General features: G+C 34.7%; 1 protein-coding gene across 2 annotated transcripts in view; it reads left to right on the forward strand.

Annotated features, from left to right (window-relative positions):
* LOC149779046 (transient receptor potential cation channel subfamily V member 6-like) overlaps window positions 1-12,391 on the forward strand; it is a 45,395-nt gene extending 33,004 nt beyond the window's left edge. Inside the window, exons 1-3 of one of the 2 annotated variants that reach the window (XM_089939616.1) lie at window positions 491-726; window positions 4,776-5,666; window positions 8,652-12,391. In XM_089939616.1, the coding sequence (XP_089795742.1) occupies window positions 4,848-5,666; window positions 8,652-10,337 (2,505 nt within the window). In that variant the 5' untranslated portion in view covers window positions 491-726; window positions 4,776-4,847 and the 3' untranslated portion in view covers window positions 10,338-12,391. Of the gene's footprint in view, window positions 1-490; window positions 727-4,775; window positions 5,667-8,651 lie in introns of those variants that run through there. The other variant, XM_089939615.1, reaches the window with a different exon arrangement.
* Window positions 12,392-12,741: the final 350 nt, after the last annotated feature.

Consider the following 12,741-nt stretch of genomic DNA (forward strand, 5'->3'; position numbering starts at 1 on the left):
CGATACAGAATGCACAGATTCCATGCCATAGTATAAGATACAGACAGATATGGAAAGTTCACATTCGAAGCCATAATATAAGACAAATACGGAATGCACACAGTCCCCATCATTTGTTATATTTCTAATCTCAGTGTTTGACAATACCTACTAGAGCAAGAATTTGTTGTTATCTTATACGTTCTCAAACATATAAGGTGACATTTGTTTGCACATCCTCTAGGCAGTTTGATATATTGATTTATACAACATAAGAGTGCAGACATTTCGCTATGAGGACAAGTCATACGATAAAACGGATGACCCCAAGAAACAAATGATATGAGTACTTTATCAAGATGGTTTCAACATAAGTCTTCAGGCGCATGTGTTTGCAAGTTATTATAAAGTTAAGTAATTGAAGTATGCGAGACGGTATGCATTTAGTGCAGGTATGCAGTACTTGTAGGCCTAAGCACATGTCCGTGTGTGTCGGATGCCTTATGAGTAAGGTCATGTGCTGAGAAGAGGGGTCCATATATATTAATCTATTAAAGCACATCTTGTAAAGTGTGGAAATGTCCACTTGTTAGTCGAGGGCTCGCATGAAATCCTGACCGTGTTAGTAACATAACACAAGTCTTGCTTTGGAATTGGAGGTGTAAGGAGATGCACAGTTTGTGAAAGAGCTCGCATTTTGGATAACTTATCACGCTACCACTTTCTTTCAATATCATCGGCTTTGAGGTGAGAACTGTGAACTAAAACGTTATAGTTTCTTTACATACATACATACAAACATACGTACATACACCTAAACCTGGACAAAACCTTTGAAACTGAGGGTTTAATTGGTGTACCGTATTTAAATAAGCATTTCAGTACAAGTAACCAATATTCAATGAATTTATCGGCCACGACATATATACATCTATTATACAGGGAGTAATTGTTAACATACATACATACATACATACATACATACATACATACATACCGTTATGCACATTGATTTTGCATTCTTTGTTAGTTGTTTTTTTTTAAGATTCATTATATGCTATATATAATTGTATTTTGGACTTGACTTTGCCCCAAATCAAGTTCATTTCGTATCTGACCCAAATCATTGATTTTGTTTTTTTTTTAAACAACACGTTTATCTCAGTCTGAGTTCAGAACACTGGAAATTCCCCATGAAATTCCGGTCTAAATGTTGTGTAACACATTTTATATTAGAATTTTAGTAACAGACCTTCTAATTATAACTAAGACTAGATCATATAAACATCATGAACCTTCCAGAATGAAATTTTACATTAGTTTTTATAGAAAATGCTAATTGTGACATGAGGTCATGTAGAAGACTATATAAATTATTCTTCGTGCTTTAAAATCTGACCAGAATCAGTTGCTTTTGTTGTTGTTGTGTCCAGTATTTATTTTGGACTGGAAATCATGTATTCAAATTAATTAATTCAAGTTATTCTTCTCTGTAAATACAAAATGCTCAAAAATAACATTCTTGGAATTCGAGACTTGGGATTTATTGCGAAGTTCAAATAAGGATATATTCTTGGATTTTAATATTTTGATTCAACAAAAGACTGTTGGCACAGCACTACGACACAGGCCACAACAGGCAGGTCAATACTTCCACCGTTGCGTTTATTTTGGAATACCACTGAAGATTATTGAGAACTTTAATCATTAGTAACAATTAGTAACACAATTGTGTTACAAATTCTAGGATTATTTGGTATTTCAAAACTTGGTGGTTTTCTCTCCCACCTACATTCATACATACATACATACATGCATGCATACATACATACATACACACATACATACTTACAGTAGTAGACGGGCACATTTGTGAAATATTGTAAGCTGGAGGTTGCATCAAGGAATAATACTGAAAACTTTCATTGATACATTCGCCATTATTAGTCTACCTTAAACTGCTTTTAAAGTTTGATCGTGCTCAAATACCTAAAAGCGTCTCTGATTGACAGTGTTAAATGTCAAATTTAGTAACAATCAACTATTTGACTGATTTTATGAATGCTCGCACAATTCAAATATACAAATATACATCTTATTTTATTATGGCTTACTTGTTTCAGGTGTAATATTCATATCCAATAAAACATATTTCATATATTTAAGGTCAGTTACCTGCCATTCAATAAGATCACCAATAGACACTCAACACACATTAAAAACAACATTAACCGGTATTTCATAGTTGCCAACACCTGTATATATGGAATAAGTTAGGTTAGAGATGTTTTCAAGTCCTCATATAAAGAATGACATCGTGTGACTTTATTAATCCAGATTATCTGCACCCCTCCACGCTTTATCTCATTATTGACAAAAGTCTTGATTTTCTTTCGGAACAGAATCATGACGTGTTAACATTTATCTTCAACGGACAGTGAACAAAAACTCCACACATCTGAAGAAGAGTAACCAATGCGATCTGTCTTTATGACATATTCCTAATGAAAATGTTTACCGCCAATTCAGGATTGACGCAAGGACAAAAGGAATTGCACAACTTCACTGAGAGAGAGAGAGAGAGAGAGAGAGAGAGCAATTTGTATACGCTTTCAAGCAAATATTTAAACAATAGGAATAAAATGGTAGATTGTGCTCATGTAATCAACTGTGAAACCCTCTCTAAATAGAGTCATAATATAATATAAAAATATAATATAATATAATATAATATAATATAACATAATATAACATAATATAATATAATATAATATAATATAATACAATATAGTATGATATGGTATAATATAATATATGATAGCTGATTTAGAGGCATTGGCATTAATAATACTAGCTATTAAGATAATAAATATTATTGTGAGTATTTTTAATAAATCGACTATTAATCAAAAGCTATCGGCATCACAGAGTCGGACTATTTGCTGGTATGTTTAGTTCATCTTGGTTATCAGTAAAAAAAAAATAGAAACAGTTCGCTAAATCGAGCATCAATTACTCGAATACAAACCATTACTCGAAAGCCTCGCTCAGGTACGACATCAAGGGTCATCTTGCCTATGAGTTTCAGTAAAAGAAAACCGTCTGTAAGTTAAACTTAAAATTAGAATTTTCAGGTCTTCAAGTTTTCGAAGTCCTACTGTAGAGTCGTTAACTCCTCCTGTGGACAATTACCTTCAGCATGTTTGTGTTGATGTTAAGAAGCAAAAAAAAAAAAAAAGGTCAGAAAATAATTAATTTCCTTAAAATACAAAGAGGAAACATGAAAAAGAACTTATAGTATTGTGAAATTAAGTCCAAAATTATCCTAAAAGTCATATCACAAGTCCAATAATATAGACTATTCCAAATGAGTTCAGGTGATGTTCCGAATAAAGTCAAATCTTGAATGCGCTGATGTGCCTATAGCCTCGACTGCGATAATGTGTCAACAGCACTTGATTTATCATAATGATATAATCCCGAATGTCTTTAAATGAATTCACAATAATCCCAAAGTAGCTGTTTTATCTCTGAGTCTATGAGAACTGTGTAATTCCAATTAATAATTGAAATAAATAAATCTCCCAAATAATAATTGAACAAAGCTATGCGACTGATTCCACTACTGATGTTTACGATAGGAATACTTAATTCTTTTAATTGGTACCTTTAAATAAAATACGAAGACACAATAACAAAACGAGAACATTATAAGTTGTAACCAATGTCTAAAGGTAACATAAACATGTTTACCCAAATTAAAAGTTCAACTCACTGTTATCAAGCTATGTAATGTTGTTTAAAGCAATGAATCTTCCAATCATGAACAAAGCTGAAACACACAATATAGATATACATAACAATGAACAAACATCAGAAATTTTTGAGGTTTCTAAAATGAAAAGAATAATCAACCGATGCGCCTTTTGCCGTTGAATTAAGCATGCCAGTGTATTGACTTAGGATCACAGCAACTTCGCTTTAACGCTATTCAAACAGTGATGCAATTTTGTAAACACAGTTCTTTAAGGAAAGAATATTTATCTGTATTGATATAATAATTAGGAATAGAAGATCATCCAGAGAGTTAGCTGTTTCTCGAACAGATAAGTTGTAGCAATAACATAAGCTATATACAAGGATTAAATTCGAATGAATACAGTTATACGCCCAGGTTTGTATTCGTATACTAAAGCCTTTCGTTTCGTGGTCATCTTGCTTTGTAACCAACGTAAGCCTACGTGAAATTAGTATTTCCTTTAACCAGATTATTATTAACTCTGCAACATATAAAAACTAAATGGCAAAACTGTAGAAATCATTAACGAGACTCTATAATCATTGTCATAAATTTTCTCCTTAAACAAATCTCTTGCACTTCTTTGTTCCTTTCATAGACGCAACCCCATTTAATGATATGACGTATCTAATTTAAATTGCAATGATACACATCTTATATAGCAAGCTAGACGAATAGCTATATTGGCTTTCAAAAATAAGGCAGGTGGTAAAGAGACGTAAAATGTATAAGCGAAATGACACATCTTATAAAATATCTTGGAAGGTGGAATGCCTATTGATTTGAGGTAAACATGATAATGTAGTATACATTATTGCATAGAATATTCTTGTATGTCAGTAGAAACGTTTTGAGACTATGTTAGAGTTTTCCCATCACCGGCCTAGAAGTTTAGCTTTTGGTAATCATTGCATAAGCGACTTATAAACAATGTATCTGGTGTTTCACTTGAGAGCTTACATTTCGACTGTTGCTAATATATCGATTTAATTTGCAGAACTGATGACAGAAATACGCCGAGCTATCCTTGAATAAATCTTCATATGTCCATACCAAGACCACGCACATAATGGATTACACTACAACCAGACAATGGTCCACAGATACACAGAGAGTAGAAGATGAAAAAGATGTATATGCTCTCGTGCGCGCCATTGGTACATCCTCTAGCGAGGAAGCTAACGTCAGAAGGTTTGAAACGATGAGAAAATGTCTTTTCGAAATCAAAAGAAACGATGAGTCGAGAAAGCACTTCCTACAAGGAAATCCAACAGGAGATTTCCAAACGGCTTTACACATGGCTAGCAGCATGTTCTACCTGGAGAAACCCATGGAGAAAAAAGTAGTTGAACTTCTTGTGAAGGAATTCCCAGATTTGATCCTCAGCAACAGACAAGATTCAGATATGTACAAAGGCCAGACTCCTTTACATATGGCCATCTGTCGAGGAAACATGTGGCTTCTGAATACATTGCTGGAAGCTCTTTCGGGTCATGATTTGGAAGACAAAAAGATCGCCTGTCTTCAAGAGCAAGCGACAGGACAGAAGTTCAAGAACACTGTCATGCTTGCAGAACTTCCTTTGTCTATCGCTGCCCTTACATGCAATAAGGAGGTGTTTGAGAAGCTAATCCAGCATGGAGCCAAGGTAGACGCCGTCAACAGTCGATTGGAGTCAATATATCATTGTTTCGTTGTTTATGCATATCTGTACCCAGACAAGATGGATAGCATTTTGGATATGATGAAGTATATAAACGAGGAATCCAAGGTGGATGACAAGAGCAAGAAAAGGTTGATGCTGATGGACAAAATGGGAAGAGAGACCCCTTTACAGATGGCCGCTCGCTACGGTCAACATAGGATCTTTGCTTATATATTGGAGCATGTAAGTCTGCACATGTCATACGGTTGAAATGTTATCTCAAGCAAAATATTACTTCACAGTTATATTATGTAATTGTTTTTATTCCAGAATCTTTAATACTAGTAAATGAAGGAATGATCTCGCAGTTTCTTGGAGGATACTTATAATATGTAGCAAGGCTTAGAGGAAAATCTGGCATATTTATGTTTTGTTCAGCACCATCGTCTTATCAACTTGTACCATATATTGTATCAAGCCTGTAAGGGATACATTAATCTGATTAACACATTTTCAGGATTTCCTAGTAATATTTTAACAGCAACCCCAATATAACTGAAAAGAGAAGAAATTTAATTACGATGACCATTAACTGAGCATTATGCTTTATGACAGGAACTCCGTAATGAGATGAAAAAGTTAGAAAGGCTTCTGCGGTTTTATCGGTTTCACAAATAGTGTGATTTAATTATCTCTCCCATCCGACAGAGAAATCTACTTGTTTTGCTAACCTTACTTTTCTTGTCTCAGTCTAGTCATTTCAAACCAGTCGTCTCAGTCAAGGTGTCCACGCGCTCAGAAACTTTAAAAATAAATAAACCTTGTTGTCTTCTGCTGTGCCTGAGGTAGTTGTACTAAAAGTAAACAACAACAACAAATATATAACAGAAACATAGTAACTTAAGTTAAATCGATCTTTGAGAACACACCATACAAAAACATTTCGAGAGATACAACGACAAACGCATATGATGTCGAACTTTTTGGCATTATGCTTGTTCGTTCCACACAGCATGGTCAGTTTTATCCTATATGCAGGCCTAGCTCAGTACATTTTTAAATCAGCGTCATTAAATGTAGCTAAAGCTACATAACTAGTTTTAAATACTTCGTGTGAAACATATTATATCTGTTAGGTACATTTAATGACGCTGACCTGAAAATAACTGTGCTACAGATAGGATAAAATTCTCAATGCTGTGTGAAATAAACAATATAACAGAAAATACTAATCTAAGCATATAGACTATAGACCTATACACTTCATAGCCTCCCAACTCTCTTAACAACTATGGAAAACTTAGTAACAGCCACATTAGTGTTATATAAAATATGCTGTTCTTTCTAATTTTGTTAAGCATTTCCACTGTGCCCCGGTTGAATCAAAAATATACCTACAATATTTAATGACAAATAATACACTTACAAGCCAGAAGGAATCATTTATCCGTCAGCACATTAATCCATAAGCAAATTTCACTGTAGCACTTGCCATATTTCCAGGACAGAAAATACATATTCAAAGAATACGTGAACTTGAAAGTTTAGCACATGGTTATCCGCTAGAGTCCGTTTTTGGAAGGTCCATTATACACGGGGGTAATTTTACAATCAATATTAAGGACAACACAAGTATGTCACACACAGTTTCACCTCTTCCAAAGAAAAGAATAGTTATATACGATATTGACACAGATCTCTAATTACCTATGAATGTTCTAAAGAAAGATGTTACTCTTCGTTACAGCTTGTACTAAGTATAACTACAGCAGAGCTGAATAGCCAATATCGTTTTATTATTTACAATATAACTTTTCAAAATTGGAACTGATGAAAATAAAACAGTTTCTTGTAATAAATATTAATTATTTATTGTCAATTTCATATAATATCCATATATTAAATGTGATAACACCTCATTATTGTACGACAGCCCTCATTGACATATTTATATTCATGCGCCGCATGTAAACATTGGACGTGAACACTAGTGCAGAATTCTTTTTACTTTAAAGGAGAATATTGGGTGAGAAAAATAATCTACGTTGGGGTTCGGACCGAGACAAGGAAATCCCAGTCGCGGGTTTATATAATATGTCTCCCCACTCGGGGAAGCCTCGTGGGGAGACAAATAATATAAACCCTTGACTGTGATTTCGTTGTCTCGGCCCAAACCCCAACATAGATTCTATATATCTTTGTACTTTTCGTAGAAAAGGTAGACGCTATGTCATCATGCCGGTTCATTTGTTAAAGAATAAAATGTGCAGTAAATTCGAGGGTTCGTGAACAAAGGTCTTAAAATTTTATCTTTTATCCCTTTGGAAATAGATGAGACATGTTACATTTAACATGCTTAAATTAAATCCGAACGAAAAACTATATATTTCGGATATGATTCCGGGTTCAGATCGGGAAACAAATATCGCCATTCCTGCCTTTCAAATTTAAATAAGTTTTATTCTGCACGACAAAAACTGAAATACTCATACCATTCAAGACTGTCCCGTAAGTAATATTATAAATTTTTTACATAAGTTAAATACGATGTAAGATCATCCTTTCTTCAGCACTTGCGGTCATCGTATCACATGGGGTAATTTAAACATTATGAAACATTTTGTGCATAAATGACTGTTTCATTAAAAAAAACTCTAAGGGAATGATCACAACTCGAGGAAAACTTCTCATATTAGATCTGGTATGAAATTGTTTCATTTTATATAAATCAATTGCAATGAAAATTTACCTCTCACAAACAACTGTAACAAAGTTCGCAGTTTAAAGTTTTCTCAGGGTCAAAGTTGGTTTGCAATTCTTTATATTAAATGCGGAACACTTGTATAATGCCAGGGTAAATTGTGTAGCCAAATCTAATACTGTGCGCAGAAATCAGTAAGCATAATTAAATATAAACGAGGAAGGACTGGTTCCAATCATAAAACTGGGCAACATATTTTTTTCGGGTGGACCCTTTACGTAAATATAGCTGATAATCTGTTGGAACACTTCGTTTAGGTGCATGTTTATTAATGCTTTAGAATCCTGGTTTTGTTTGCATTCTTGAGTTCCTAGTGATTGTATTGTATTCTGAATGTACATGTTAGTTTATTTTTAGCTTATATTCACCAGTGTTGGAAATTCACAGCTTCACCGGCAATGACGTATCATGTATAATGTTTTCTTTCTTCAAGCCTTTTAAACTGATGGATATATTACATATTTCAGGCTTACTGCTACCTATCCAACAAAGATGGCCTGTTTGACATTAAGATGTATGACGTCACCGACATTGACCCGTATCTGGCTAGTGCATTACAACGAGAGTCACATTGTTCAGGCGCTGTTAATGGAAAAGATGTGGGGTCAACAGAATGCGCGACGGAAACATCAGCTGATTCTAGTCCTGAAAATATAATTTCCCAAAAGGTTTCTGTTTTTGATACAATGTTCGAGTTGAGCTACACAACGGCTTTTGAATTTCTGCATCGAGACCCAATACGCAGATTAATACTAAAGAAATGGAAATACTATAGGCTCATCTTCTACCCATTTTGGCTGTTCCACACACTGTTCATGATCTTGCTGACGGTATATGCCGTTGAGCGGGCAACTTTGATTAGAGAACGAGACGAAAGAAGCAAGCTAGAAGACGTTTCAAATTCAACGATCAAACGAGGGATATCGGGACTGAATGAAAAACTGGACAGTACTTTTCTAACAGTCTTCGCAATCCTGAGTCTGATTATTGCATTCATATACCTAATACAAGAAGTGATGCGAACAATAAACAGAAGGATGCCTTTCAATATGTCTCAGCTCCTCAACCCGTACGCAAATGGCGGTTTCAGGTCATCTCTGGTCCTGTTTTCTTTTTGTTTGATTGGAGATTTCGGAGCTACGTGGAGTCCTTGGTATGGGGATTACCTGCTTATTCTGGCCATCATAATCGGTTGGCTGTGGTTTCTTTTTTTTGTCCGAGCTCTCCGTAGGCTTAGCTTTTTCACATCATTGATTCAGCGGGTTTTAGTTAGCGATATTGCCCGCTTTTCTATTATCATCATCTTTGAACTAATTGCCTTCAACACAGCAATCTATATGCTTCTTCAAGGGCCTCCAGCGCAAAAAGAGGAGTCATACAAAAGCTGGTGGAGGACACTTGTATTGACATTCCAGGTATTTCTTGGAATATTTGAGTTTCCAGTGTTCGAGGCGAAAAATGCGATTGTGTTAAGTCTGGTGTATGTAATATTTCTGATTGTTACCACTATACTTATGCTTAATGCTTTGATTGCTGTGATGTCCAATACATGCACAGAACTTCTGTCAAATTTTCGTGACGTCAAAGAGATGCATCTTCGACTGCAACAGCTGTCTGTCATCTTGTTCTTCGAAAGTATGCTTCCCATCAAACTTGCTGAGAAACTGGCTTGCAAAGTGGCCAAGCGTGATAAGATTTTCTGTTTCGACCTGCTTAAAGACACGGAAAGAAACATGACACGCTATCTTATTCAAATAGACTCAATCAGGGATGCTGAGAATGTGTCCTATGTGGAAAACAGCGAACAGGAATCTGATCAAGTTCCAAACTTTGCTAGAATATTTGGTACCAAAATAGAAAGTGGTCCGAAATTTGCATCTATGCCTGGAAATACTGATGATATGAACATTTTCACAAAGGAGTTTGCAAACAGGCTTGATAATGCCAGAAGACAGGTCGTTGAATTTGACAATAAATCCGAAAGCCTCCAAGGAAATATGTCCGCCATGTCATCTCTATCAGCCTTTTCGCAATTTCAAGCAGCGGAATCTTCTTCAACAGTGGTCCAAACTACGAGAGTGGTGCAGAGTCAGGCGATGCAAACGCGCAAGATTTCTTATGAAGTTCTTAGCTCTGACACCTCAGTTGTGTAACATGAAGTTCACCGAAAAGAGAACCAAGTCAAGTTTTCTTAGAAAGAACATAGCTGCACCAACACAACACAACAAACAAAACAAAACAAAACAAAACAAAATAAATGCAACCAACCAAACAAACAAGAACAAAACCAAATACTAAAACCCGAAATATACGCTCCTAACCCTGAATGTGTGAGCTCATGATTTGATTGAATCTTCTGAAACTCTTTTTGAATGCCATTTCCAGAAGAAAGAAACTTTAGGTTTACAGTTGTCTAGTGAGAGACTATGATAACGTCTCACATAACCTATATGTTTTATGTAAGCCTTTTTTGTGCAGACATTATTGCAAACTTAACATTTCATTGTGTAAGTCTATTTCTGTGCCGGCATGACTACATATTTAATATTGCATTGTGTTAGCTTCTTTCTCTGCGGAATTGATTACATATTTAATATTTCTCTTTGGAAGCATATTTAGGTGCGGACATACTTACAGATTTAACATTTCATATACAATCTTTCATCCAATCTACATTCTTTTATACAGTGATTCGTGAGATAAAGGATTGACAACCGTGAGAGAGAGAGAGAGAGAGAGAGAGAGAGAGAACTCATTTTTTAAAAACTTGCATGCATCGTGTTTCTAGGAATTGACTTCTACAGCAAGCAATACGATTCTTGCATAGGATCCTATTCGTAATCGTATTTATTACAAAAAGAGTTATTCCCCTTTCTAAAACAAATTTACATTGAAACATCATTAATAACCGGCTTTACTATGATCGTTACTTCCAACGTTTTATTTTTCAGACAGTAAAACACCAAGTGACTGATATAAAGATTTACCAAGAGAATCACATTATCCTTCATTATTTTAAATGTTGGAACTGTGCATGCGTACAGCATTAATATAGCATTTACTTTGTCTGGCATTTATTTGATCTACATGTGCTAGAAACCCTTGTTTTTAATTACGCTCTAAAGAGTCAGGTGTTAATTTCTGTAATGAGTTTTTTAAATTAAAGTCTGTAAATAAAACTGAAATTCTATCAAAAAAACATTGTCCCAGTGTTTTGGTTTTAGTCACACGAAAAAAGCTCTCAATTTATTATTTTCCCATAAATTTTGCTTTCATAATCAACTAATTCTGGCCAGCCCAAGTTCTGTGTAAGTTGAATGTGCGCCAGACTGGTTCCCAGTTTTCCATATCATTAGTACCTTGAGTCCTATAGTTCTTTTGTGCAGATAGCTTGCATACAAACTCGTTACCTAATTCATCATTAATAGATCCATTTATAGACATTTAGTTATTTCTTGTAAAAACATTTCCGTCTTATTTTTGACATAATTTTTCTTGATAATTTTAGTTCATCCATTCTGTACAAGAATGTAAATATTTTTACTCGTGTAGCTCTTTGTGTTTGTATATGTATCTCTGTATATCCCTCTGTGAGTTTTATTAATTATCCACTGAAGAAAACCTCGCATTTTGTCGAAAGGTAGGGAAAATTACACACTAAGAAAGAAATGTCTAACGACATCCTTCGACCCTTTTACGGTACGGTTGGCCTTTGTGTCTGATCCATGTAGCTATACACACATTATCGCTGTTAGCACATCTGAAAGCTTCAAGAAATGTGTTCCTTTTTTAATCTATGTTGAATGAAACTTTCTTCAATGCATATCTGGAGAGTGTTAAGATTAGTAAGAAAATGGACGTGCTATCAACTAACTGACGAGAGAGTATAGATCCTAAGTATGTTTCCTGTCAGGGTAAATAATGGTACAATCGAGCACAGAGCAGATGTATTTATTCTGGGACCTTCGCCAGAGATTTACATTCCATTTGAAAATTTCGTACCAAACCTCTAACGGTTAGCACATTTTAATGTCCAGTGGGATATATTAAAATATTTATATGCCACTGTATACTTCTTACTAGCATATTCAATGCATGTCTATTTGCCGAAGTTGTTTTGTCATCATTCTGTCTCCTATGTATTGAATATAATAGAGAACAGCATGCTAAACAGTTAAAAGTTTGCAATAAAATTGCTTTTTAACAATACGTCGTTTAGTTATTGCATACAAGCTTGGGGATAACTGAATGACCTGAAATTGAACACTAAAATTTTATTGTCGATTGTTAATTAATTAATTTATTACATTGGACATTGATACTATAGTTCATTAATCCTTGCCTTTGAAGTATGGTAATTAATAAAAATATCTATTACGCTATCCTTTTTAGAAAGATGTCAGCGAGATGAGTATATCTAATTAACATAGCTGCATCATGCGTACTATTATCGGAAAGTAATTTCTTTAGAATATTAAACTAAATCAAATAAAGATTTTAACAGTTATTCCTCATACGAACAGGACCAAGAACAGTCCAACTTTAGCTCAGGTTGGT

This window comes from Sinohyriopsis cumingii, chromosome 17 (genome assembly GCF_028554795.1).
Source record: "Sinohyriopsis cumingii isolate HCF-2022 chromosome 17, ASM2855479v2, whole genome shotgun sequence".
Classification (NCBI taxonomy): Eukaryota; Metazoa; Mollusca; class Bivalvia; order Unionida; family Unionidae; genus Sinohyriopsis; species Sinohyriopsis cumingii.